This window comes from Astyanax mexicanus, chromosome 4 (assembly GCF_023375975.1).
Source record: "Astyanax mexicanus isolate ESR-SI-001 chromosome 4, AstMex3_surface, whole genome shotgun sequence".
In the NCBI taxonomy this organism is placed as follows: domain Eukaryota; kingdom Metazoa; phylum Chordata; class Actinopteri; order Characiformes; family Acestrorhamphidae; genus Astyanax; species Astyanax mexicanus.
This window is the reverse complement of record NC_064411.1, coordinates 46951092-46978875: the sequence shown is the minus strand read 5'-3', so window position 1 is coordinate 46978875 and position 27784 is coordinate 46951092. Positions and strand designations below refer to the sequence as shown.

The 27784-nt window shown below is 35.7% G+C and overlaps 3 protein-coding genes across 7 annotated transcripts in view; 2 read left to right on the top strand and 1 right to left on the bottom strand.

The window, feature by feature from the left end:
- The window catches only part of scn12aa (sodium channel, voltage gated, type XII, alpha a), a 50650-nt gene extending 39345 nt beyond the window's left edge, over positions 1-11305 (bottom strand). For both annotated transcript variants that reach the window (XM_049478833.1, XM_049478834.1), the window contains exon 1: positions 10868-11305. The gene's annotated coding sequence lies outside the window, so the exon portion shown is untranslated. The remainder of the gene's footprint in view (positions 1-10867) is intronic.
- A 2515-nt stretch (positions 11306-13820) lies between these two features.
- On the top strand, positions 13821-19503 carry yju2 (YJU2 splicing factor homolog). Its single transcript, XM_007258436.4, has 8 exons — positions 13821-13951; positions 15085-15185; positions 15280-15424; positions 15516-15650; positions 15813-15994; positions 16747-16903; positions 17624-17780; positions 18589-19503. The coding sequence occupies exons 1-8, from the start codon at positions 13928-13930 to the stop codon at positions 18717-18719; spliced, it is 1032 nt and encodes a 343-aa protein (XP_007258498.2). The 5' UTR covers positions 13821-13927; the 3' UTR covers positions 18720-19503.
- Positions 19504-21445: 1942 nt separating this feature from the next.
- The window catches only part of shda (Src homology 2 domain containing transforming protein D, a), a 29874-nt gene continuing 23535 nt past the window's right edge, over positions 21446-27784 (top strand). The window contains exons 1-3 of one of the 4 annotated variants that reach the window (XM_022678946.2): positions 21446-21659; positions 23646-23705; positions 24846-25182. In XM_022678946.2, the coding sequence (XP_022534667.2) occupies positions 23686-23705; positions 24846-25182 (357 nt within the window). In that variant the 5' untranslated portion in view covers positions 21446-21659; positions 23646-23685. Of the gene's footprint in view, positions 21660-22152; positions 22316-23645; positions 23706-24845; positions 25183-27784 lie in introns of those variants that run through there. The other 3 variants (XM_007258435.4, XM_022678945.2, XM_049478832.1) reach the window with 3 other exon arrangements.

The following is a 27784-nucleotide window of genomic DNA, read 5'->3' as shown; positions in this document are numbered from 1 at the left end:
CGTTGTAAACGTCCAGTGTGTCTGTAGTGGAGGACACAGTGTAAGCTGTGGTACACTGGATTTTGTTCCTCAATTATTTTTGAGCCATTATTTTTTATATGATATGAGATATGTACAGCAGCTGGGATTGATCCAAAGACTCAAACCATCCAACCAAGAGTTCTGTTTCATGAACAATTTATGTAAATAACAACAAAGTTACTGGAAGTGTAATATCATTCATTCAAAATATGACATATTTTGGTTTGCTGTAAATCAACTGAAGTAGACAAATTGTTGTAGCCCAAGATCAAACACACATGAAAATGTCAACCATTAACTATACTACATCAAGGCTTCACTACTGCATTTTGATTTGTTTAAATACATATTGCAATTACAATGGGTGTCAGTATGGCTGCAGTTGTGGTATTTGTTCATACTGTTTAGGTCTAAACACAATATTTAGCTATGCATAACCATAACCAGTCATATTAAGTCTATGGTTTGTGTTTTTTTCTCCTAAATCACTTGTAATTTAACTATGCATAACCATAACCAGTCATATTAAGTCTATGCTTGAAGTGCAAACAGAGACAGAACATTTTTTTTAAATACAGTACAGAGCTCAAAACAATTAAGGGACACATATGGAATTATGTAGTAAGCAAAACAGTCCCCTGATCTAAACCCAAATGGGACTGTGATTTGGGATGAGCTGGAGCACAGCGTGAAGGAAAAGCAGCCAACTATTGTTCTGCACCTGAAGGAACTTTTTTAAGGCGGTTGAGAAAACTATTGTCTACCACATGAAGCCACTGATAAAATACCAAGAGTCATACACAAATATGCAAATCTTCTACCAGATTCGCCTGAAGTTGGTTTGACGTTGATTCTGCAATTGGCACAGGGGCAACAGTCCTGGTCTACTTTCAGCCAGACATGTTTAAAGTCTTCACCCAGAGACCAGCGCCAACCACCATTACCCAACTGTCTCAAACAAAGTAGGCCAGGCAAGAGCCTTGGTGAAATTATAAAAAAAAAAACAGCCTTCTCTGAGTCAAAGAGCCCAACCAAACTGCCTTAGAAGCACAAGCTAAAAGTTCTTAACATGCACTAAACAGTACACACTTTTTATATTTTTTTCGAAATTTTACAGTGCAGCCCGAAGTATCAAACAAAAGCAAGTCCATTTGAGATTACTTAACAGCTCAGCACATGATGCTAACAGGTTGGGATTGCGCTTCTATTAGTTGTTAAGTAGACAATGAATGCTGACAGGTGAATCAAAAAAAAAAAATAGTTTCAATACTAACATACACATTTAAAGGCCTTGGCATATATTCTACAAATCAAGCCTGGTCTCACACTGTATGGTACATATGCACTCCCACTTGAGATTAAAATTGTGCTGAATGACTTATCTGACCACATTACTTTTTCCACATCTTCTGTAAATCAGTGCTTGTAGGGTACTTCTTTTTAATGAGAGAATTTTCTTCATGCCAGCCCCACTATAATATCTCTCTCCATGTAGGTGTGGACAGACTGTTCTTGCTGACAGTCTCATCACGTCCTGTTCTAACATTATCAGCCACTTCAAGAACAGCTGCTTTTTCCAATAGCATACACTATGTGGAGAAAAGTATTGGGACTTCTGCTTGTTCAATTTTATCTTCTGAAATCAAGGGGATTAAGAAAGAGTTAATTCCACCTTTGTTGGTGTAACTGTCTCTACTCTCCAGATATGTCTTTCTACTAGATTCTGTGTACAGCTCTGCTGTGAGGGTTTGACTGCAGTCAGCTAAAAGTGTGTTGTGAGGCCAGGCTCATCTCCACATCCCGAACTTATCCCGAAAGTACTGGATGGATCTCCATCATTCCGGACAGCATAGTTTCATTACTCCACAGCTTAATGGGGGCTTTATACCCCTCCTGATCACACCTGACATTACGAATGGTGCCTTTAGGTTTGTGCTTATCTGCTCCAAAGAGTCATATTTATTTGCCAATACTTCTCTACAGGGATTATGCAAGGTCTGTGTGTACAGAGCTTGCATAATTCATCCAAAATTTCCTAAATAAATCCTAAATTTCCTTCGGGATAAATAAAGTATCTATCTATCTATCTATCTATCTATCTATCTATCTATCTATCTATCTATCACACTATGTTAGCAATGGGTTCAACTTAAAGTCAAATGCATTCATTAAAAGGAGTGTACATACACTCATCATGAACATCTATTTCATCATAGCTCTGGACTTTTAATGATTGTTGATTTTCTTAAAAATAATAAATGTACAACATGCATGTTAAAAAAAAAAACATGGATTTGGTGCACAATTTTAATATTGTTTTGGAAATTGACAAAGGATAAACTACACATACACCTTCTCAAATTATTAATAAAATGGTACTGAAAATTGCCATGGTCAAGGCCTTTTTACGTCCTGGTGGTAATCGTGATTGACTACAGCTGGTAAAAAAAACTGTTCTTTTCTTTGGCACACACAGTACAATGGGAAAGTTAAAGGGGCCCAGTGCAGAATTTACATCACTGTGGACTGAATGCTTCAAAATCAACAACAGCAATCTCAACTACAGTTTGTAGTTAGCTACTTGGACAAAGAAAGAAAATTTGCATGGTCAGATGAGAAAAAGACTAAGATGTGGTACAGTGACCAGAGGTATGCTGGCAGAGTAAAGGTAAAGAATTCAAACTCATGAACACTGTACCAACTGTATGGAATAATGAGTAAGAAGGACTTCAACTAGGTGATTCAAAGACACACAAATGGCTATGGAATGGATAAAGCAAGCTAATATTAGGTTTTTAAAATGGACTGCTACAGAAAAATCAGGAATATGCCTGAAGACGATTATTGAAGCCTGCCTTTATCTTTACATGTAGTTACATCAGTCTTACTGCTTCATCACATTCATTTCAACCCCAAAATATGCCTTGGATTTTCATCAGTTAAGAACACTATCCACAGAACATTGTGCTCATTTGATTTTTAATGTTCATTTAAATAGAAAGAACAACTACATGGAAAAGTCTCTCAATAAGGTCTGTGTCCCTGGCGTTCTCCAGGGTGGATAAAGTGCTTTCTGTTTCAACATTCACCAGGCAAACATTTTCCATTACAGCCCTCCCACAAATCAACCCTCAGGAGTCCAAATTCAAATGGATTTTAAAGAGGATTATATTTGCACTATGTCTGTGGTCCACTGGGGCCCACTTCAGTACCAAACTGACCTTGTCGCTGTGCTAGGCACCGTGCCCAGAGATTTCCCCATTCTTTATTCCTGAAATACATGAATCTCTGATGTGACACAATGACAAAGTGAGAATTGCTGATTTTCACTGTGATGTGATCGATGGGCCATTGATTTTTACAATATTCCCTTATTTTTTTCTAGCGCTAGATATGTTTAAAGGGGGCTGAAATTAACGTAATTAACGTATTGAATATTGGAGGAACAAGGCCTAACCACATTCCAGTGCACAGCTTGGGCATGACCATAACCCTGCCCTAAACCTTAACATGAGGCACAGATCCTGATTCTAGTTCCACACCTTACCATGAATCAGCATTGTTTGTTTGGAGATATTTTATGGTAGAAATGCTAAAGAGCAACACAGTTACTTGTAATATGTGTAAAGTCGGATACAGCACAAATGGTCATATAATTAACCTGTTAAATCAGCACCTGCAGAGACAAATGCAGGCGATAATCCAAAAAATTAAGTGGTTACAAAGAAGTAGTTCACTTTATTTTTTATTATATTCATTAACCGATTATTGTCTTCAGTGGAAAATGTTAAATTACGCAGACTGTTTATTTGTTTACAGCTATATAAATAAATTATTTTGAAATGCACAACAAAGACAATAATAGTAATAATATAGAAAAATTAATTAATGTTAAATAAATACAAAAATAATTTTATCAGAATTTGTATTGGTTATTATAAATCATATAATGGTATAATGACTTTACAATGAGTACACCATTGGCACCTTACACATTAAAAGGAGACATTACCATTTACTTCTTTGGCACATTCTTCAAATGTCCACTGAAGTAAACAAATGCTATAATTATGAATATGACTTTTTATAGATACAATATAGATTGCAATAGCCCCCCCAGCTTTCACTGGTGCTCCCCCCGTTTTTTTAGGACCTCTGGGAAATGATGTTTTCTTTAAATCATTATTCACTGATCTTTGGTCGTTTGATCGTTTTTTATGCTAGACCTGTTTTACAATGCAGGTGGACTAAGTGCGCTGACATTAGCAGTTTTACACAGAATTTATTTGTGAATGATCCCAGGTGTGTTGTTATGCAGTCTTGCTGAAATAAGATATTTCTTGTTGTGTTAGAAAACCCACCAATACAATTAAATTAATTATTTTTTATCTAACTGGGATTTTGTTTCCTGATAATAATTAGTACAGTGCAATGAATCTATGGTACAGTAAATAAGCTTGAGTGGTTATTTAATTTCATAGCTTACTCCATATTGCATCCATAAATCTCCACAATACACACTGTCACCTCTACTAGTATTACTGTCTTCACCTGGTCCTCTCATATTATATCAATATTAACACTGCTAAAATTAAAATACTACGTTCAACACTGGTGTGAATGCTAAAATGACTGATACTAACTAGTGCAGATGAACACACACAGCTCATCTACTCCCCGCAAAAAATAGATAACATGATCCTTTCGGACCCATGCCTCATGCCAGGCCTGGCCTTGAGTGATACAAAGCCCCCAACACTAAGCTGCAGAGCAGTGGAACTGTGTTCTTGGAAATAATGGTGCTCCATCCAATACTTAAATGATGAGTTTGCGATAAAGTGTATGGGGTGATCAGCAATATCCTGATCTACTTATTGTGGCTGAATGCAATCAAATTCCCACAACATTGCTTTAAAATCTAGTAGAAAGCCATCCCTGGACAGTAGAGACAGCTACTCCAACTAAAACAGAACTCATTTTAATGCCATTAATTTAGGAAGAAATGAGGATTGAGCAGATGTACTTTTGTTCACAGAGTTTGTAAAATGTATGTTTATTTTACCAGGGGTTGCAATGTGCACAATAAAAATATAGGCATTTTATTAACCACCAAAAATACCTTTCTGTACTATAATCTTAAGAACCAAAAGAATTGGACAAAATACTAATGAATGTAATTAGTAAATGTTGTCTGATCAATAGTAGAGATGAATAGATACTAGAGGTGTGCCAAAAAATCGATTCACATAAGAATCTTGATTCTCATTTACTACGATTCAGAATCGATTTAAAATGTCCCAAAATCGATTCTGAGGGGCGGGTTTTAGACTGATTTTGGGCTGGGTATTTTTGTTGGACCTGGCAACCCTGGGGATAGGGCTTGTCCCTTCAAACGGAGATCTTCCAGACACACACAGAGCGTAGGTGTTTGAGAATCACCGGTAAGATGGCAGAACAAGCACTATATTACCTTAGATTAACGTGTAGTTTCAATGTTTTATGGCAGAATGCTTCATAACAAGCATAAAAAAGATCGCTAGTAGTTAGTTTCAGTAACTGTTAGCTAGCTAACTAGCTAACTTTCCAGTTCCACCTTAAATAACGCTACAGGTGGCAGCGGGCTGCAGCATTTAAGGCGGAACGGAAAAATAACAATAAGCTAATCAGAGCTAATTTCAGCTCCTCATCACAGAGGAATTAAGGAATGGACAATATGAATTAATTTCTCCACCTCCTGCCCCCTTTCTGAAGAAATACAACGATCTTAAAGTTAACTAGTTAATCAGCAGCTGCTCCTGAACTTTAGCGCTTCACTGCTATCATCACATCAGCCCAGCAGCGTCACCTACACACCACCGCTAGTAGCCTGGTAATAAAGCAGTGTTATTTATTATTTATTTATTGTTCATTAACGTCATTGTGATATCCCAGTGATTCCTCTGTCACTGAGGACCCACATTCCTGCACATTTTATTGTTTTTGTAACACATTACTTGCTCCAGGACCAGTGTATATTATGGAGGGTTTTTTTTCAATAAGATTCATAAGCCAGAAGCAGAAATTTTTATAATTCAAATCGTTTTGAATCAAAAATCGATTTTGAATCGAATCGTGGCCCCCAAAATCGGAATCGAATCGAATCGTGAGATAGTAAACGATTCCCACCCCTAATAGATACCATTTTTTACAGCCGTGTAAAAGTATGTGTATTACCAATATCGATACTTACTTAGATTTAAGGAATCAGGAGCATTATGCAACATTGTAGTTGTTAATGTAAAGTAGTGCAATTCAACTGTTAATTTTATCACAAGTTTTCTTTTAAGAAATTATAAAAAAAGTATACAAAATAAAGATTAGTTTTACTGTACTGGCATATGTTTATTTCCACAGCATAAATTATGTATAAATTACACAAGCCTTATTGCATGCTCTTTCTCTCATCCATTCTCTCTTTCAGTAATCACTTGGCACAATGTGCTTCTAACTTTCTAAAGAAACTGTAGTAGTTTCTGTTAGCATTTAGCCTAGCATACAGCATACAGCATCTGACTGAAACACTCTCTTTATGGAGAAGTTAAGCAGTTAGCCATTTATTTATTAAACCAGGTCTTAAAGGTCACAATTTCATAACCTTTAATCAAATTGACATTATGAATGTCAGAATTAAATGTTCTTCAATAATCCCTGTGTTTTCATTTTACATCAATCCTGTGGCTAATAATTCACCACAAGTTTAATCTGTGTGCGTGTGTCCATCATTAGGGCTTTCTATCCACCACCGTCAGCCCAAACGACTGCCGCTTTCTCTCAAATGTAATTCAAAGTAGTCAGGATTCTGTTAATCGTCTTAACTAACACTGTAGTCTCTAACACACACACACACAGACCCTCTGTCTCTCCATGCATGCACTCAAATACAAAATCTACCACAGCAAACACAATTAACCACTTACATCTTCAAAGCTATTAAAATTTTGAGATTCAGCTTTTTGACATTTGCACAAATCAAACTCTATCTGTAATACACACAAAATGCATTGATCTGTGGTGCACTGAAACTGTGTTCACTGGAATGATGGTGCTCCCTCCAATACTTTCAGGATGAGGTTGGGTGGTGATTATTCAACATTTGAACCTGACTAATGCTCTTGTTGCTGAATACAATCAAATCCTTTCATCAATGCTCCAAAAGCCTTCTCTGGACTGTAGAGACAGCTACTACAACGAAAGTATAGTCTTTTAATAATGTTGTCTTTTAAGTGTAAATGTTAAAGAGCTTGTATGTGTGTCAGTTCTTGAACTGTTTATCCTTATATCTGCAATTAATAGTGATTAAAAACATAGCCATCAAAGAGATAATAAAGCCTTTAAAAAGTTTGACAGATTAATTTTTAGTCCAATTTTGAGATATCACAAGCATGCACTGAGCCAAATAAGATCAATGTCAGCTATGCGAGTGGCTGCCAAACTGCAATGACTGTTAAAACTTTAAAGTTCCCCAAATCCTTCCATTCTAAGAGAAATGCCTACTGAGTTCTGGGAATTTTGTGCGTTAGTTTGTTTGTTTATCTTTATCTCCAGTTACCGATCTCTTTCCGGTTTTGCGGAGAGTGCAGCATGTGACATTTGGCCTACTTCCCTTAATCTGGTTCAACTTTCTGTTCAGCTGTAATTTCTTTCTCTCTCCAATGCGGATTTCACGAAGCATATTGGTTGTGCAATAGCAATAAATTATACTGCACTAAATAAAGCACTACAAACAGGTGCACACACACACACTTCAGACAGCAGACTCAACTCAACATGACCTCTATGGCAGCTTACAGATTGGATTAAACAGCTTTTGATTTAAGGTCTATGAGGAAGTAGGCATGAGTTCATTAGGACAAACTTATTTTTTTAGCTAAATATATCCAGCTGCAGTTTTGTACCTTCTCACACCTTACTCAGCTTATTACCACCTTCTTTAATAGGAAAGGGTTCTGGAAAGGATTTAATCATCATTCTCAAAAGAGTGTCTTTTTAGGGTTCCTATTGTATGTACTCAATTAGAAAAACAGCTCACTTTTAGGTATGCTGCTCTGTCTGTTTAAACTTTGCTTAAGATACAGGTGTCATTGGTCCATTCTCCATTCTTCAAGTGTGGGAGCGGGCAAAATAAGGGATGTATAAAATATATGGCAACCAGAATAAGTGAAAAGACCACATAATTTATCCCAAACAATGCCGTTGTTAATGACAACATTTAATCGCAACCAGTGTAGAATGAACCACTCCTTCTCAATGTAGCAAACTTTTGTACGCTTTTGTAAATCTTGTCACTAAAAGGGGTGAGGGTGGGGGCATCCAAGAGTTTGTAGACAGGGAAGGCTTTACAGTAGATGTTACTTAGTAAAACAGATGGAGTAAATACTATAAGAATCTGAATGCATGTGGCCCAAAGAAGCATTAGCCAGAAAGGTCAGGTACTGATAGCGCATGTGTCGCTGCTTTAGAACATCCCATTCTTTAGGCAAAACTTGTTAAGATTATGGCATATGCATACAAGGCTAAATTTCAGCAATGGGCTCACTTAAAAGCCTCTGAATTTTATTAGATTTTGAAAATTACCTTTTATATTAATCTTGTGGCTAATAATGCACCACAAGTTTAACCTGTGTGTGTGTGTCTATCATTAGGGCTTTCTATCCACCACGGTCTGCCCAAACGACTGCAGCATTCTTTATGTATTTCAAAGTAGTCAGAATTCTGTTAATTGATGTAAGTAACACTGTATTCACTGAATGGGAGGCCATAAAATCATACAAACAGTACAAGAATCAGCCTCATTCAGAACCCTTTATCCTCGTTCAAATCTTTATTAATCTATCAAGTCTATATAAGGCAAAGTGGTTTAGAGATGGGGTTTGAAATTACTAATGAAATAAACTTCTTAATTTAAATCACTGTAGTTTAAAAATAGACCTATTATCGTGGCTGCAAACTGAAAAACACAAAAATTGAGACTTTTTTTCTGGCATATACTGTATCTGAGATATCTACATCAAAATCTTCCTAAAATAAAATTTTTCAAGTATTTCAAGAAACACGAAAAACATATGACAGTTGTTATGGCTATCTGAAAATGAGCAATGGTTTAACAGGATAGTTTATCATACAGTCGAACAGTAGAACCAACCATAAACAATCCTAAATCAATTTGTTTTAAATACTGATTGAGAAGACAGAAAACAGTTAATATTTTATATTAATCCATAATATTTATGGAAATTCAGAAACTCAAAAAAAAAAGACTCAATAATAACACTAAACACATTATAGTGAAAATCTTATCACTTACCAATTAGAGACAAGCCCTGAATCATGAAGATTAGTTTAGTGAATGTAGCCAGCATCTTGGAAAGCTTTTAACATTGTCTGTTATTTTTAGCTTTTTTAATGGTTTAATGTAATACATGTTTTTATTGATTGCAGTTTATGTTAAATAGCATAATAAAATCTGAAAGAACTTTTCCTAAAATAGTTTTATTACCTTGAGGAAGCCTATCTTAGCTTTTGTAACTGTGGAGTTTTTCTGAGGTAGGTTAACTTAGTTAGCTTAGGTAGCATAAGGCTAAGTCAGCTAACTAGCTAGGTTAGCTAAGCTAGTTTAAATTGAAAAGTTTAAATTGAGAAAAGTTATTTTTTCCATTGCATAAATTAAACATTTTTAATGTACTTTTGTGTTGCTACAATTTTTGTTACAAAAATCTTCTTACACATTTTTGACTAACTCGTTTCCAAAAAACTGTTTTAAGTGTTTATTCTGGTAAATTTAACTAGTTAAATTAGCTAGCTAGCATTAACCTAGCTATCTAGATAGACTTTTGACATTATGGCAGCTAGCGTGTTAGCTTAGCTAGGTTAACCAGCCTATCTAGCTAGTTAGGTTAACTATTTCTACACTGTTTTAATGTAATAAATATATTATTTGCATTTTTATGTTGAATATAATAATAAATTCTGAAAACACTTTTCCTAAAATAGTTTTGTTAACTAAGCCAATCGTAGCTTACGTAACTGTAACTTTTCCTGAGGTAACTTGGTTAGCTTAGGTAGGTCAAGTTAGCTAACTAGCTAGGTTAGCTAAGCTAGCTAGTTAGCGTAGCTAACTAAAAGTTTAAATTGAGAAAAGGCGAGGTTATTTTTACCATCTCCTAAATTAAACATTCTTAAACCTTAAACCTACTTTTGTATTGCTATATTTATTGTAACAAAAATCTTTTTACATACAAAAATTTTCTTTGCATTTGTGACAGATTTTTTTTCTCCAAATAACTAACTTAAAAGTTTAAACTGAAAAGGGTTATTTTGTCCATTTCATAAATTAAACCGTTTAAGGTTAGATGTACTTTTACATTACTTTTTATTAGCTAACAACAATTTTTGTAACAAACATATTCTCACAAAGAGAGTTTTATTTGCTTTTTTGACTGGCTCCTTTCCAAATAACTGGGTTTTAAGCGTTTATTCAGGTACATTTTGTTAGATGGGTTAGCTAGCGTTAACCTAGCTAGCTAGGTAGACGTCCGGCGGCTAGCGAGTTAGCTTAGCTAACTAGGTAAACCAATCTAGCCAGCTAGTTAGCGTTAACTGTTTCTAAGTTGTTTTATTGTATTAACTACATTTTTATGGTGAATATCATAATATTTTTAAGTACTTGTATTAGCTTACCTACATATTTACTCCAGGGAAGCCTAATTAAGCTTTTATAGCTAACTAACTGTTAGTTGACATAGGTTGGCTAAGCTAACTGGCTAAAAGTTCATATTAAGAAAAGTGGCGGTTATTTTAACCTACTTACGCCTGAACTCTGCTGATCACTGCATGGCGTCCGCGGCTCCTTCTCCCGCTCTCTGCCTCTCTTTTCTCCTTCTCTTCAGTTCGCAGAAGCAGTTTGTTCAAACTTTAACATCCAAAATAGCTCCATGGTGAACGGCGGTTGGTGTAAGAAGCTTCAGCTACAGTCAGAACTCCGAGCGAGGAGCTGCTGAAGAGCCCGTCTCTCTGCGCTCAGCCTCGGTCTCCTCACTCACAGCAACAGCAGCATCAGCAGCCGCACTTCACTCATTCTCTCAGCTCCAGGGAGTTTATAGCTATATATCCCAGATTTTTACATTCACAGCAGCCTGCGACCACCCCGGTTCCACCACCACCGCTTCCCGCAGCTCACACACATTATTTCAGTTTTTTCTCTTTCAGAAAAGGAGAGATGGGGGGAATAAACCGCGCGCGCGTCCCCTCCCGCCCGCGCGCATCTGAGCTGAGGGATGGGGAAGGGATTACGGCGCGAGAGACGCGCTCTGTTTTTAATTATTGTGATTATTCATCACTCTTAATCACAAACGAATAAATAAATATATAAATGAGTAAATAAATAAATGCCGCGTGAATGGATAATTATGTGGGTAATTACGTGGGATGGAACGTGTAGAGTAGCCTATTCTTTCATGGGTGACTTCGGTTTTTGCTGTGAATTTGTTGATTTTAACCTTCAATATCAATTCAGCAAATAGTATGTTTAGCACAAGTTTTACAACTTTCATCAAGCTGTTTTGGATCCGTTTTTTTTAGCGGGTGCCGGCATTTTAACCAGCATTTAATAAAGCAGGCTCGCTTTTCAGCTGCCGGGGTTGGCCAAGACTTCAGTTTGTGCACTTTTACGCGCCCCATGCGCTTTTTTTTACGCGTGCCCTGCGCTTTTACGCGCCCTGTGCAATTTTAACGCATGTCACACGTAAAAGCGCACGAGGGTTCTATGCGCTTTTATGCGTGTTTGTGCGCTTTTATGGATTCCGGGCGCCTTTACGCATCCCGTGCGCTTTTATGCATCTCATGCGCTTTTATGCGCCCTATGCGCTTTTACGCGTGCCATGCGCTTTTACGCATAGTGCAAAACAAGATAAAAACAAGATAAAAACACTCTCAACAACAAAAGCACTACTAAGGTAGAGATAATGGTGTAATTCATCTGTAATTTTTAATATTCTAATATTTTTTTGAAACATTGTTTTCGAATTTGTTCTGTTTTTTGTGATATTTTTTTATCCACATTATAAGCAGTAATATACGAATTTGCTCTCTTTTTTGAAGTAAAAGTAAAACAATTTCACTTAAACCCAGTTATGTAAAAAACAAACAAAATAGCTACACGAAAGTAACTACACAAGTGTATTCTGGTGTTTTTTAACAAAGAAATTCTATTCTGTTTATAGACTTTAAACCCAAAATCCAGATATCTCACTCTCTGGGAATATGATAACTAATAATTATACAACTATTAAAACAACTTAACTTTCAGTGAAAGTTAGTATGAAAAGATTTAGTTCAACGCAAGAAACAGCTTAAACTGTTAATAACTTAAATGCTGCAAAAACCTAAAAAAAAATGAATTTTTGTGGAGATACACAGCCCAGCTGGCCACCAACGGCAATAGACGTTAATTTCATGTTGAATGTTGGTCATGACGTCAGATGACAAAAAAATTACGCCAGGATAACGTCTAATACTGTTACGTGCCAGCGTGGAGAGATTGGATATGAGGAATTTGCTCACGAAGCTGGGTTGCGGATACATCAGAGTTTCAACAAACAGTTTATTACTCTCAATCGGCCTAAAACAAAACACCTTCTTTAAGGTGGTGCTCCTGCTGCTGTAGACTACGGTTCTTCAATCCTGGTCCTGGCGCCACCTGCCCTGCTAATGTATGGCTTTCTCCTCTCTCAACACACTTGATTTAATTCAACAGCTTACTAACAAGCCTTGTCAGAGTTGAAGTGGGTGTGTTAAAAAAGGATTTTCATTAAAATTTCTTATCAAACATAAAAAAACTTTTTATCTAATGCTCGAATAGAAATCCTCAGGATTTATTCATATAATATCAAGCAGAAAAGTGTCAATCGAGAAAATATTATAGAAAAATACATACTAGTAAACTAGCTCGTGACCAGCATGGTGTATGTTTTTTTTTTTCTGGATGACCAGCTAACATTAATCTGTATTTTTAAAAGAATAATATATTTCTATGACAATTTCAGATATTTAATTGTTAATATTTTAGTGCAGGCATCAATATAAAGCTCTGGAAAAAATAAGAAATCACTTAAAAATGATGAGTTTCTTTGATTTGACCAAATTGAAAACCTCTGGAATATAGTTAAGAGGAAGATGAATGATCACAAGTTATCAAACCAAGCTGAACTGCTTGGTGGCATAAAGTTATCCAAAAGCAGTGTGTAAGACTGGTGGAGGAGAACATGCCAAGATGCATGAAAACAGTGATTAAAAACCAGGGTTATATACCCTGATTTCTGAACTCTTAAAACTTCATGAACATGAACTTTCTTTGCATTATTTGAGGTCTGAAATCTCTGAATCTTTTTTGTTATTTCCATTTTCAACCATTTCAATCATTTTCTGCAAATAAATGCTCTAAATGACAATATTCTTATTTGGAATTTGGGAGAAATGTTGTTAATAATTTATAGAATAAAACAATGTTAATTTTATTCAAATATAAATAGCTAAATCAAATAAACTGATTGAGAAACTGAAGTGGTCTCTTAATATTTTTTTCAGAGCTGTATATGACATCAGCTGTCGTACCACCATGGGTTGCTCTGTGGTTTAAGAGCAGCTTGCCTAGAAATATTAGGAAAAGAAGCATTAAGATTTGATGCAATATCGCCCTCTTCTGCCTCATATTTACAGTGACATCACTGAGGATGGCTGCAGTTTTCCCGGGTGTCTATATGGGGCAGTAGAGAGCCAGTCTGACTGTTTCTCCGTTTCTCTGTGGAAGAGAGTGAGACTGAAAGGAGTTGTGTGTTTTTCGGGCTGTGTTTTTTATTGATCTGCTGCAGTCATGTCGGAAAGAAAGGTCTTAAATGTAAGTACATTAAATACTCTTCTATTTCTACTTGTGATTAAATGAAGCAAATGAATAAGGAAGCGATAGGGTTAGTCAGAATGCTAATATGCTAACCTGTTAGCTACATGAGGCTAACTGACTAAGTTAACCTAGCGCAGGTCTGAAGATAGCTACAGACACTAGCTTAGCTAACCCAGGTAAACAGATAACCCAGGTAAACAAACACAGATAAATACATAAACTCGAGTATCTGCTGTTAAACGAAACTATTTACACAACATAATTTCAGAACGTGATAAATTGAGGCTAAACCCCTGTAAGACGTTTTCATTAACTTACCTGGCTAGCCTAACAACTATTTTGTGTTAGCTACATTTCTAAATTAATTTGTTTGATGTGTTTTTCCTTATATACTGTTAAATATTTAGGTCAGATTTAGAAATATACTTTAGAATTAAGTTATTAAAAGGTTCACGAACTTTCAAGCACAACTACAGCTACTTACTTCCAATACATTTTAAAGTACAATGTTACAGTAATAGTCCCTCGAATAGTTCACTCGAATAAAATATTATTTTGCTAAGGTTGCACAATATTTCATATATATAAAAAGAATATCCATGTTTTCAGTAGAAGTGACCAGAATTAACACGTTTAAGAAAATGGTAACCTGTTTTTTTAGTAATTATGTCATGTAAAAAAATAAAAGCACCACAGATTTCCGTTTGTATCAAACACCAAAAAAAGTCGTAACATTACATGTTTGATATAATTTGACATCCTACCTGATACCTGCACAACTTGAGCAGATTTCTGAGCAGAATTGAGCGATATTTCTGTTTGGATCAATTTGTTTGACTTGGTTTTCCTTATATACTAATATGACTTGTGTCAGATTCATGCAGAAATATGACAAAAAAAAAAAATAAAGGGTTCAGAAACTTTTAAGCACCACTATAACTACTTTTGTCTGTGCACATGCACAACTTGAGCACATGCTCATACTGCTGCATAAAGATAAGATACTCTTTTCATAAATGTATAGCAATAATTTTAGAAAATCTAGCATGTTTCTACATGTTCTTGGACATACGTTTTGTGTTGTTGTGATGACTAATTTGTTTACACACTGCATGGTATTGCTTTTGTAGAAATACTACCCCCCAGATTTCGATCCATCTAAAATCCCCAAGCTCAAACTGCCCAAAGACCGGCAGTATGTGGTCCGATTGATGGCTCCATTCAACATGAGGTAAGAGACTTAGAAAATTCATTACTTACATGACTGGTTAAATTGTGTTGTTTGTTCGTTGTTTGTTTAAATGTTTCCTATCTCTTTGCTTCAGGTGTAAGACGTGTGGAGAGTACATTTACAAAGGGAAGAAGTTCAATGCAAGAAAAGAGACAGTACAGAATGAGCTGTATATGGGGCTGCCCATCTTTCGCTTCTATATTAAATGCACAAGATGTTTGGCAGAAATCACATTTAAGGTAAGCAAGTGAAGTAATAAAAAAATACATGGAAATTACATTTCCATCTTCACTGCAGTCTTAACTTTCTGTTTTTCACATTTCCAAATAGACAGACCCAGAGAACACAGACTACGCTATGGAGCACGGTGCCACAAGAAACTTTCAGGCTGAGAAGCTGATTGAGGAGGAAGAAAAGAAAATCCAAAGGGAACGAGAAGAGGAGGAGCTAAATAACCCCATGAAGGTAATATTGAACAACTTATTTTTTATTTGCAGCATAATAAATACTTATACTAAAGACCACCATTATTTGTTGCCTTTATTATACTTTCTACTTAACCATTAACTTTTCTCAGATACGCCAGAATTCTGTTTAGTTATCCACATGCTCTGGTGTTTCCATCAGGTTCTAGAGAACCGTACACGGGATTCAAAAATGGAGATGGAAGTCCTGGAGAACCTACAGGAGCTGAAGGAGCTGAACCAGCGGCAGGCTCAGGTGGACTTTGAGTCCATGCTGGAAGAGTACAAGGAGCTGGAGAAGAGACAGAAGGAGAAGGAGCAGGAGGAGGATGAGAGAGAGACCAAGTATGTGCTTTATACTACTTGTGCTTTATACTATACTACCCAAGTATGTGGTAAGTATAAAGAAATCTTCAGCCTTTATTTGAATCTTTCCTGGAAAAGGCTCGAAGTTGCTAATGATGAAAGTTGTTCATGCCAGAATGTCATTCCCTGGTTTGAACGTGGACGTTAAACTGTAAAACAGCCTATAGTGAATATGCGTTTACAATGAACTTATACAGAGTGTTTTAGTCCATTTTTTTCATTTTGAAACAATACACAGTACGGTCCAGTCAGAGCAGATGTCATTTGTATGTGTTAGGTTAGTAAGCAGTTGAAGATGCAAAAACAAGCTTAACTTTTAATGGCAATCAGTGTGTACAAGTTTTGTTCTCTCAGATTATGGAAAATGAAGAAACTGGTGGGATGATGCTATTTTTATAGACTATATGAATGAAAGAACTGTTTGTTCTGTTCAGGGAATGTCTTCTAGTTTTATGAGCATTGCTGTGAGTATTTGATACCCCTCTATCCTACACCTGGCATTGGGCAAGGTGGCATGGTGGCAACAGGTTCATGTTTATTTGCTCCAGAATGTAATATTCCAATAATAATACTTGTATGTTAAAGGTTAGACAAGCTGGCTGTATGCATACATTTTAAGAACTGTCCATGTATTTCTTAAAAGACACTTTTAAAAGACACTTGGTCTCAAAAATGTTCACATGTCTATTTTCTTTTTCCCCCCTCCGCTTTTTTTATTTCCCTCTCTGCAGAGAAATGCTGGATAGAGCTTTAGTGAAGAGGTTGAGGGACTCTGACTCGGACTCGGACTCAGATCAGGAGGAAAAGAATAGAAAAGAGCAGCAGAATAAAAACGCTGCTCTGAAACCCACAGATATCCTGACTACAAAGGAAGGAGCAGACATAAAGGTACTTTAAGGAACAAACATATCCTTGCTGCTGCCTTGTGAGGAGATGGACAGTGATATTTGAATCTTACTGCTGGTTTTTACAATCTATGAAAAACTCTGCATAAAGAATTACATTGCTTAGGAATGTTCATTTTCTGGAATTGGAATTAAGTTTTACAGAACAAATTTGTTTGTCCATGAGATTAATTTGTCTTAATGAGATATGTAATTTTAGATTCTAGTCAACTCTAGGTTCTGAAATTTTTGTTTGTCCATTTTAGCTTCTTTTTCCCCAGATTTCACACATATAAATCTTCTATTATCTTCCATTTTTGGTTCAGTTTTGCCCATTTTTTTTTTATAATATTGCCCACACTGGTCTTAGTTATCTTCCAAAATGTAAAGTATAGCTAGAGTAAAGGACATGTTAGCATTGTTGCTTTAACCCCTTGAACCCTTGGTTTATTGATCAGTTAGTCATCATAAGTAGAAATTATCTCAAGGCCAATCAGGGCCTCTTTTGTATCCTATGAAGGTTATGACTAATGTTATGAAGGTCAAGAACTGGGGGCTACAAATTCTTTAAACAATTGAGTTGGATAGGTGTAAACTTCTAATCTGAATGTTTTTGTAGTTATTATTATTATTATTATTATTATTGTGTTCTATTGTATTTTGTATTTCTCTATAGTTGACTTATAGCTTTATATTTTTACCCATCTTTTCACCGTCTCCATAGGGCTCCTCCACCGGGGTGAAACGCCAGAAAGTTGAGAGCTGGGAGAGGAGTGTTGGAGGTTTGGGAGGAAAAAGTGCACTGGGATCACTTGTAGTAAGGAAGAAGCCTGCAGCCACCACAGCTACAGTACAGCAGCCGACAGCTGTAGGCCAGACAGGTACAAATGCAGGGGACTGTACATGTTACATTAGAATTAGTTTACCAGTAAATGTGTAGTCAGTGGTTTGTTTATTTTTTATACTGCATATTAAATCTTGTCGAAAAGTGGGGATTTTGTTTGCAATCATTTTTTACCAAAGTATTCCAACTTTTTGAAATTTGCATCCACTACAAAAGCTTCTTCCAACCACAAGATTTAAACTACACGCCATTTAAAATTGGAAATAAATACAACACAAGAATTAGTGTGGTTTGTTGACCCTACATCATAAACATAAATAAATATCTGAAACTTTTTTTTGTCATTTGTTCCATGGTTGAGGGGTTGCATACAATCAAAATGATTTACAATAACTTTCACTGAATTGGCAAAAATAGCTGTCTTATTTCCTAACCTTTTTTCTGTTCGACCAAACAAGCGCAACATAAGTATATTTATTTTTTCAAATCAGCATCCCAATAATGTTGTAACAGTTAAAATAACAGTTAATGATGAGAATGAATGAAAAATAAGAATGTTTAGATTTAGAAATACATGCACATTTCTTTTATTGTATATATGTTTTATCAACTTTTTAGAACAAATTAACACTATATTTTATGCCTCCCAGAACAACCAGGTTAACTCTACAGCTTAAACCCCAAAGTCAAGTTTGTGTAATAAAAGAATGGAAAAGGAACACTTAGGCTTAAGTTATCAAGCTACCTGTGAGCTCCTGCTTTGTGAAACCTCTTTTTGTTGTGACAGATTTGTATTAAATTCTATTCTAAAATATATATTTTTCTATCTTCTCATTCATATGCAGCTTCTTCTAAAACTGCAGAGACCTCTGCTACAGCCACTGCCGGCAGCAGCCAACCAGTGGTGGTCCAGAACGGTTCCTCTCTCAGCCTGCTGGGGGCATACTCGGACAGCGATGACAGCAACTCTGACTGAGCTTCTAGTGCATTAGTGCTGATGAAGACTATTTTTACTGTTAAAATTCGCATAATACAGAAAAAAAAATCTTTCCCCCTATTTTAAGGTGGAGAGTTTTGTTGGGTAGATATTTTATTTGGACATAATTTTTAATAATATTCTAGTTGATGGATTTATAATTGAAGTAAAGACATTTCCTCAGTCATGTTTATCATATTTCTTGGTTTTAAATAAGAAGTTTTTTCATGATGCCATTTTATTTACTAAAATATCTCACACACATCTCCCTCACACAGATATGATTACTCTTTCTTTTTATGGTTTGTCATACAGCTCACACACATGCCCTATCTTTTGTTTGATATGTTATTTTTACTACTTTTGTTCCTCCAAACTCGATTGATAATCCTTTCATAGTAGTGCAAAAGTCTCTAATCCACCCTGATTTATATATTGAGCTTATCTGACCTTATCGGTTAGGAGGGTGGTGTCACCCAAGCACAGCAGATGGCTATTTTCAAACTAGCCTGAGTTTGTTTTTCCTGAGAAATCAAGACAAATCCTGGACCACTTCTAGTTAAAACACTTAAAACACGCCCTCTTCACTAAAACCTCCTCTTAATATGGGACTTCAGTAGTGTACATGTAAATGTAATGGGAGGCTGATATATTTTAACATTTATAAAAACTAAAGTAAAATCAAATTGATGAATATATTAGTCACTGGAATAGTATTTTAAAGTGTTAATATATTCCCAAGTAATTAAAATGGCTGGTAAAAAATAAACATCATTAGAATACATTTTTTTGCACTGGTTGTTTTCTGTTAAACAAACATGCATTATCCAAATTATCTTGTACAGGTACTTAATTTAGGTTGAATAGGTTTACTGTAAACTACCTCATATTGTATTTTTACTTCCACTATAACAGTGGCAGTAATTCAGATAAAAAAATGTCAATGAAAATCAAAGTATATTATTTATTTAGGCCTTTTTGGAGCATTGCTATTGGTCTATTTAGCAAAAATTCTGGTACACTGTGAAGAAGACCTCTTTACATTCCACATGACTAAATGTAATTTTGCAGCTACATTTTATTTTAAAATTGAAACTCATCAATGTCTTCCCCATCCTTAAATGTTCATTAAAGATCTTATATACTTAAATTTTTTTTACTTGGATAATATTGTAAAAATATTATATCATGATATTTATAGACACTTTTACAAAATATTATTTAATAAAAAAGAAATCGCAGATAAAATGTAACACTATTGCAATTTTAACCTGTGGCTCTACAGATTATAATTAATTTTCTTTTTTTAAATATAAATCATTGGATTTATTAATTGCTCTTTTTTGCTTTTCATTTTGGACATTTATGAAATACAACCACCTGGGATGTGGTCGGTCTATCTCACTGTCTCTCTGTGTATATGTCTTGTCTATTTGTCCACTTTTTAGCAACAACTTTGTAGCCTATATATGCATGGATACCATCTAGCAACACTTTAGAATCCTCACCGTCCTTGTGCATATACTTGCTGTCTCTTGAAAAAGAGGTATATCCATTTTTGACAATTTTTAGTTTTCTAAACACAATGACATTTCTCCAAACTGACACTTACACTCTGTCGGAATTTATTGATGAATGGACCAATAGAAGTTCTCCAAAAATACCTTAAAGAAACTCTTTTTACATTGACTTACACTGAAATTTAAGAAGGTTTAACTCTCTCCTGTAAAGTTAATGTTTTGGAGATACATGTTTTTCTTTGGACGGCAAAGATTTCTACAGTTCTGGAAAAAATAAGAGACCTCTTAAAAATGATGAGTTTCTTTGATTTTACCAAATTGCAAACCTCTGGAATATAATCAAGAGGAAGATGGATGATCACAAGCCATCAAATCAAGCTGAACTGCTTGAAATGTCTGCACCAGGAGTGGCATAAAGTTATCCAAAAGCAATGTGTAAGACTGGTGGAGGAGAACATGCCAAGATGCATGAAAACTGTGTTTAAATACCAGGGTTAATTCATAAAAAAAATGATTTCAGAAAGCTTAAAACTTTATGAATATGAACTTGTTTTTCTTTGTATTATTTGAAGCCTGACATCTCTGCATCTTTTATGTTATTTCAGCCATTTTTTATTTTTTGCAAATAAATGCTCTAAATGGCAATATTTTTATTTGGAGAAATTTTGTTCATAGTTTATAGAGTAAAACAACGATGTTCATTTTACTTAAACATATAACTATAAATAGCAAAATCAGAAAAACTGATTCAGAAACTGAAGTGGTCTGAATTTTTTCCAAAGCTGTTTATTTATTTATTTATTTTTTGCTTTGCAATATCTAGCAATATCTACTTTGGATATGCTGTCCTTTCCCAACTCAGAAATACTAATGTTTTAAATAAAAAAAAACATGAGGCACCTTTGCTTTAATTTGTAAGTGAAGAGTTTTTCACAAGAAACTAAGTAAATTTAAAAAATCATAAAATCCATGATATGATCGGGAATTATATTTTGCATCACAATAAAATGGTTCATCCCTATTGATTACACTAGTAACTTTTGGCTATCTCAGTTATAAACTACACTGTTTGTGCTTGTGATATCTCATACCTTCATCCAACAATAATAATATTATTATCTGGCTACATATGTGAGCTGCAGAAAACTGGGGCGCTGAGATATGTTGTGTTGGATGACATTTCCATGCAGAACAAAGGGAAGAGAGAGGGAGAGGGAGAGAGAAGTAGCCTGTGGGCTTTTCTCCTACAACTGAACTGAACTCAGTGCTGACTGCTCTGATTTAACCAGCTGGCTGCCATCTCTCCCTCTCTCTGTGTCTCTGCTGGCTTCCACATTAGGATTAGGCAGCCTCTGCTGCGGAGGGGAGATGGGCTCCAGGTCTGATTTTTAGCGTGTTTTCCTGGGAAAGTCCTCTGGAGGTGAGTGCAGCGGTGTGTGGGGAACTTTAGGCTGCAGTAGATGAGCGTTGGGCTGATTTTTGGGGGGGATTTGATGATGGATTTTGTGTCGGTGCCACAATGGCTGAGAATAGTTTAGTAGTTGGGTGTCGAAAATGTGTGCTTAATCTGTTTTTGAGACGAGTTAAGGAAGGTTAATGTGGTTAATTATTTTTATTGAGATGTTTTTCTCGTTTTTCTAAGCTTCTGTTTGGTTTTATTTCCAGATATAACTGGCTTTGCCTCTTGGTTAGCTTGTTGCTAGCTAGCAACGTCTGTTTGAATAGGCTTCGGCGTCGCTTAGTGAAGTTTTCAGAGGTGGGTAGTCCAGGTCCGGAATGTGAAAATCCTCTCCACGATTTTGCTCCAGCTGCATCTGCTTACTGTGCTGCAGCAGAGCCGTCCAGGCAGTTTGCGTGAAACCCTGGGGCGGATTTTCACTTTCCTTCCGGACCTGGACTACCCCAAACTGTTTAAAGATTGGTTTAATTTGTATCTCTAAAGATAATTAACGTAACGTTACTTCTTAAAACAATAAAATATGTCGTTTACTATCCTATAGCTGGTGATAAATGTCTAGGTTAGATAGCTAACTTAGTATTATTTATTTATAGTTAAATACTGCTGAACACACTGAGGTAAGTTAAATACTAACTAGAGCAAAGAAAAGCTTCTGGGAGTTCAACGTTATTTTAACGATTAAAACAGCTTTATTCGTAAACAAAGGGAAGAAATATAGCTGTACGCTGAAAACTGTAACGTTATATAACAAAATACACGTTAAACATAGTTAAATGTGTCATAAATGAAGGAATGCCGTTGATATGGAGGCGTTGTCTCTCCTTTTTGGATTCAAGTCCATGTGGAAATTGAATAGACGTTTGTTTTTTGTTTGCGTTAAATCTTTAATGATGAAAAGGCGAAAACAAAAACTTTATTAAACGTATTTAACGTAGCCAATAGGATGATCGTTTAGTGTTTGAATTCTGACATTGAATCAACGTTCATTTAAAGGTTTTTAAGTCTGCAAGCTATAATAATAGCATACAAACATGATGTGTGTTTAAATGTATGCATGTATACATAAAATAAATATTAATATATTTATAAGGTCAGTACCAGTGAAAAGTTTGGACACACCTTCTTATTCAATGTTTTCACATGTAATAATCTTTTTTTCTTTATTTGATTTATTCTATGCATTGTAGATGAATGGTAAAGGCATGAAAACTGTGGCTATAATAATACTTTGGACCAAAAAGGCACATAAGGCTCCCTGGCTTCCTTTTCTTTATTTATAAATATATTTTTATATATTTGTTTCTTTATTTATATATTTATTTTGTTATTAATTATATTCATTTGAATACTAGTTTGCTATTATTATTATTATTATTATTATTATTATTATTATTATTATTATTATTTTATTATTATTATATTTTTTGTGTCTTTGGTGCTTACAGTATGTGAAAGGGTTTGGTACTAATATTTATGCTGATTATATATTTGTATTGACTAAGATCTGCAATGAAAATATTGGAATGAGAACAATTAATGGACACATGGAATTACATAGTTAACAAAAAACTCTTTGGCCTCTACAATGCCCTGACCTAAACCTAATTGCGATCGGTGATTTATAGTAAAAAACATTTAAAAACGCATTTAAATGCATGAAACTGGTTTGTTGAACGCTTTTTTGTTTACAAAATTATTCCACAAATATGGCTTTAATGTCTTTTATTATTACATTTACAATGAGCACATTGAAAAACACATTAAATGAGATTGGAGAGGTGTGTCAAATTCTGACAGGCACTGTATATATATATATATATATATATATATATATATATATATATATATATATATATATATATATATATATATATATATATATATATATATTAGTTGTAAGCTAGCTAACTTGCTCCACATTTCTGTTGTCTTTCTCCATTTTTCTAGAAAACCACAAAGAAGAGGAGTAAGATATTCTAAGGCATCAATGATTGGGGCATATGAAAGGTAACTATCTAGAATAATATTTTAAGTCAAATTTCCCCCCACAAGATAGGAATAAAACTGTGATCTCTTTCAGTAATCGTGATGTGAAAAAAAAAATGTTTAGGAATGTGCATTTCTGTGAACTGAAGATTTGAGCTAAATGTGTGATGCAAGCCAAGCCTAATTTTTTCTATTATTTTCCTTAAATACAATGTGTCTCATTTATTTGTGTAGTGCTTTGGCATAAAATAAAAATATAAAAAATAATGAAAACAGAATAATTTACAGTAAAAAGAAATATATTATAGACCAATTTAATATAATGTTCTCTTTATAAATTATGTGGCAAAATGTGTTATATTGTTATGAATAATTAATGGAGCAGAGTGTCACTGATGCGAAGCATCACACGTTCCCCCCCCTAGTCTTTTACATTATCTAATCCTATATTTTAACCTTTCACTGATCCCGTTTGTACCTGGTCACTTCATGTGACTCATAGCTGTGTTGTATTCTGTTGATATTTGATTCTCATGCAATTACACTTAAAATTCAAATGTGTCTCCATTAGTCAGATCACAATCCAAAATCGCAGTTTTAAAAGTCACTTTTTTATTATTCCTGGTGATTTTTTTTTATTATTTCTGGTAATGTGGTTGTACTAGGGGAGTTTTGGTTGTAGAATGTGCTTTCCAAAGATGTTTGTTTTTACACTGCTATAACATATCCTGAAGTAGATGTAGAAAAAGTATTCCATATGTTTTGTGGCTTGGTCTTACCCAGGTTTAATCCTGATACTTAAGGTGGATGAAGTCATCAGGTATAAATGGGGATATCCTGTCAAACCACCCCAAGTGTGCTCCCACTGCTCCCACACCTTTTGTTTTAGACCTGTTAAAAATTAGCACCAAAGCAAACAACATGCCTAATTCCATCCCACTTTACCTTAAAGCATGTTGTGATTTTTGACACTGTTAGATATATTAGCGCTGTAGCTCTAGTGCACAACTAAAGATGCAAACCTAAAAAAAAAAACTAAATTCACAGAAAATGTTTTGGCAGCATTTGATACAAGTTGGAACTTTAGGAGAGCATTTTTAAAGAAGTTGACTTTGTGCAACTTTTTAATGAGATATATTTCTCATAATCTGTCCTTTACAGACCCATGGCAAAGTGGTTGAAAGATTACCTAAGTTTTGGCAGCAGGAAAGGACCTCCGCAGCCGCCCAAACCAGACTACACAGAAAGCGAAATACTCCGGGCTTACCGCGTTCAAAAAGAACTGGACTTTGAAGACCCCTACGAACCTTCAGAGAACCGGGCTCAGAACGGTCAAGCCACTGCCGATCCGTTCCCTGCTTTTGGAACTGTTCTGCCTAACGGCGTGGAGGTCAAGATCGTTTCTCCTAAACACAGACTGATAAAAGTGGAATCTCAGGAATTTGGACGCTGCAAGATCCCATTAAGCATTGTGTCATTCGAGGAGCCCCATGCGCCTGTAAGTTCTCCTTTCACTTCATTTTATTCATTGCTTATGCAGTCCTCGTACGGCCTGTTAGAATGGGAAATGCATAGGTGTGCTCTGCACAGTTCATAAATGAATCAAATGCTGGGTGTAGTGTACATCAACTTAATTGTACTTCTGTAGTAGTACTACTAAGGTCAAAGCATCTTCTTAGTGTGGTTCATAAATCGTATTACTGCAAACCAGGCACTTACAGCTGCTCAGTGACCGACTATATAAATGGTTGTGCAGCACCAGTACATGACTGCCTTGCAACTCTATACACTGCCACTGATGTAGATAGTCAAGTCTGTATCTAACTCTGTGCCGTGGCAGTGTTGGGCTGAAGACGACTGTTTGTCAGAAGCTCTTTGTTTTTCTGTCTGAGCTTCTTTCTTTTGAGTGCTGTGAATAGAGATTTTCTGGCTTGGGGAGGTGCTGTTTTGCAAGTGTCAGTATTGCTGCATCACAAAACAATGTAGGTTCTGATTGCTTGCGCACAGAAACCATGCCAAAGCACATGATAGCTTTTGCTTGTTTAGGCAACATTTGCAAGAATATTTTAGTATCTGTCAAAAATCCCTTTCTGTTGATTTCATTGAGAACAACTTGCTACAATTGCTGTGGGATTTGTATAAAATTATATATTTTATCATGCCAGATTTATTAGATGCAACCTGCACGTCTTTGCTACAAATTCAACATTTAAATCAGTTTATAGCAGAGTGTGGGTACAGGAACTTCTCTTTTTCAATCTCTGGGGAGACTGAAATTTAATGCTGTGTCAAAACTAACCCTCCAATGTGGAGGCTGTGCTTTAGACTGCCTTAGACTGAGTATATACACTACCGTTCAAAAGTTTGGGGTCACATTGAAACGTCCTTATTTTTGAAGGAAAAACACTGTACTTTTCAATGAAGATAACTTTAAACTAGTCCTAACTTTAAACAAATACACTCTGTACATTGCTAATGTGGTAAATGACTATTCTAGCTGCAAATGTCTGGTTTTGGTGCAATATCTACATAGGTGTATAGAGGCCCATTTCCAGCAACTATCACTCCAGGGTTCTAATGGTACAATGTGTTTGCTCATTGGCTCAGAAGGCTAATTGATGATTAGAAAACCCTTGTGCAATCATGTTCACACACCTGAAAACAGTCTAGCTAATTACAGAAGCTACAAAACTGACCTTCCTTTGAGCAGATTGAGTTTCTGGAGCATCACATTTGTGGGGTCAATTAAACGCTCAAAATGGCCAGAAAAAGAGGACTTTCATCTGAAACTCGACAGTCTATTTTTGTTCTTAGAAATGAAGGCTATTCCATGGGAGAAATTGCTAAGAAATTGAAGATTTCCAACAACGGTGTGTACTACTCCCTTCAGAGGACAGCACAAACAGGCTCTAACCAGAGTAGAAAAAGAAGTGGGAGGCCGCGTTGCACAACTAAGCAAGAAGATAAGTACATTAGAGTCTCTAGTTTGAGAAACAGACGCCTCACAGGTCCCCAACTGGCATCTTCATTAAATAGTACCCACAAAACACCAGTGTCAACATCTACAGTGAAGAGGTGGCTGCGGGATTTTGGGCTTCAGGGCAGAGTGGCAAAGAAAAAGCCATATCTGAGACTGGCTAATAAAAGAAAAAGATTAAGATGGGCAAAAGAACACAGACATTGGACAGAGGAAGACTGGAAAAAAGTGTTGTGGACGGATGAATCCAAGTTTGTGGTGTTTGTATCACAAAGAAGAACGTTTGTGAGACGCAGAACAAATGAAAAGATGCTGGAAGAATGCCTGACGCCATCTGTTAAGCATGGTGGAGGTAATGTGATGGTCTGGGGTTGCTTTGGTGCTGGTAAGGTGGGAGATTTGTACAGGGTAAAAGGGATTCTGAATAAGGAAGGCTATCACTCCATTTTGCAACGCCATGCCATACCCAGTGGACAGCGCCTGATCGGAGCCAATTTCGTCCTACAACAGGACAATGACCCTAAACACACCTCCAAATTGTGCAAGAACTATTTACAGCAGAAGCAGGCAGCTGGTATTCTATTGGTAATGGAGTGGCCAGCGCAGTCACCAAATCTGAACCCCATTGAGCTGTTGTGGGAGCAGCTTGACCGTATGGTACGCCAGAAGTGCCCGTATAACCTTAAAACTTAAAAAACAATCTTTACTCATTATATTTACACCATAGTTTTTCTTTCCATCCTCCGATCCCTTAAAAACAGAACTACTACTTGGCTAAACACACACCAGGAAGGAAAGTACTGGCTTATTTTTTTTACAAGTAAGATTTGACTGATGCAATCCCTGGCAATGGATACAAGATAAGGCTAAAAGATAACACAGACACAATAACAGTCTTGACTCATCATATTTACACACTAAGGCACTAGCTAACTTCTCTCCATCCTCTGATAGTTTAAAAACAAATGGACTTCCTTAGCTGGACCAAACTGGAGCTAAATACACCTCAGAAGTGACTTTTTACTGTCAAAGACTCAAAAAAGCTAAGCAAAGTGAGAAGCCTTAAAGCTAACCTAGCCCAGAGTCTCCAGCTTGTTAACATCACTTTACACTAAAGGCAAAC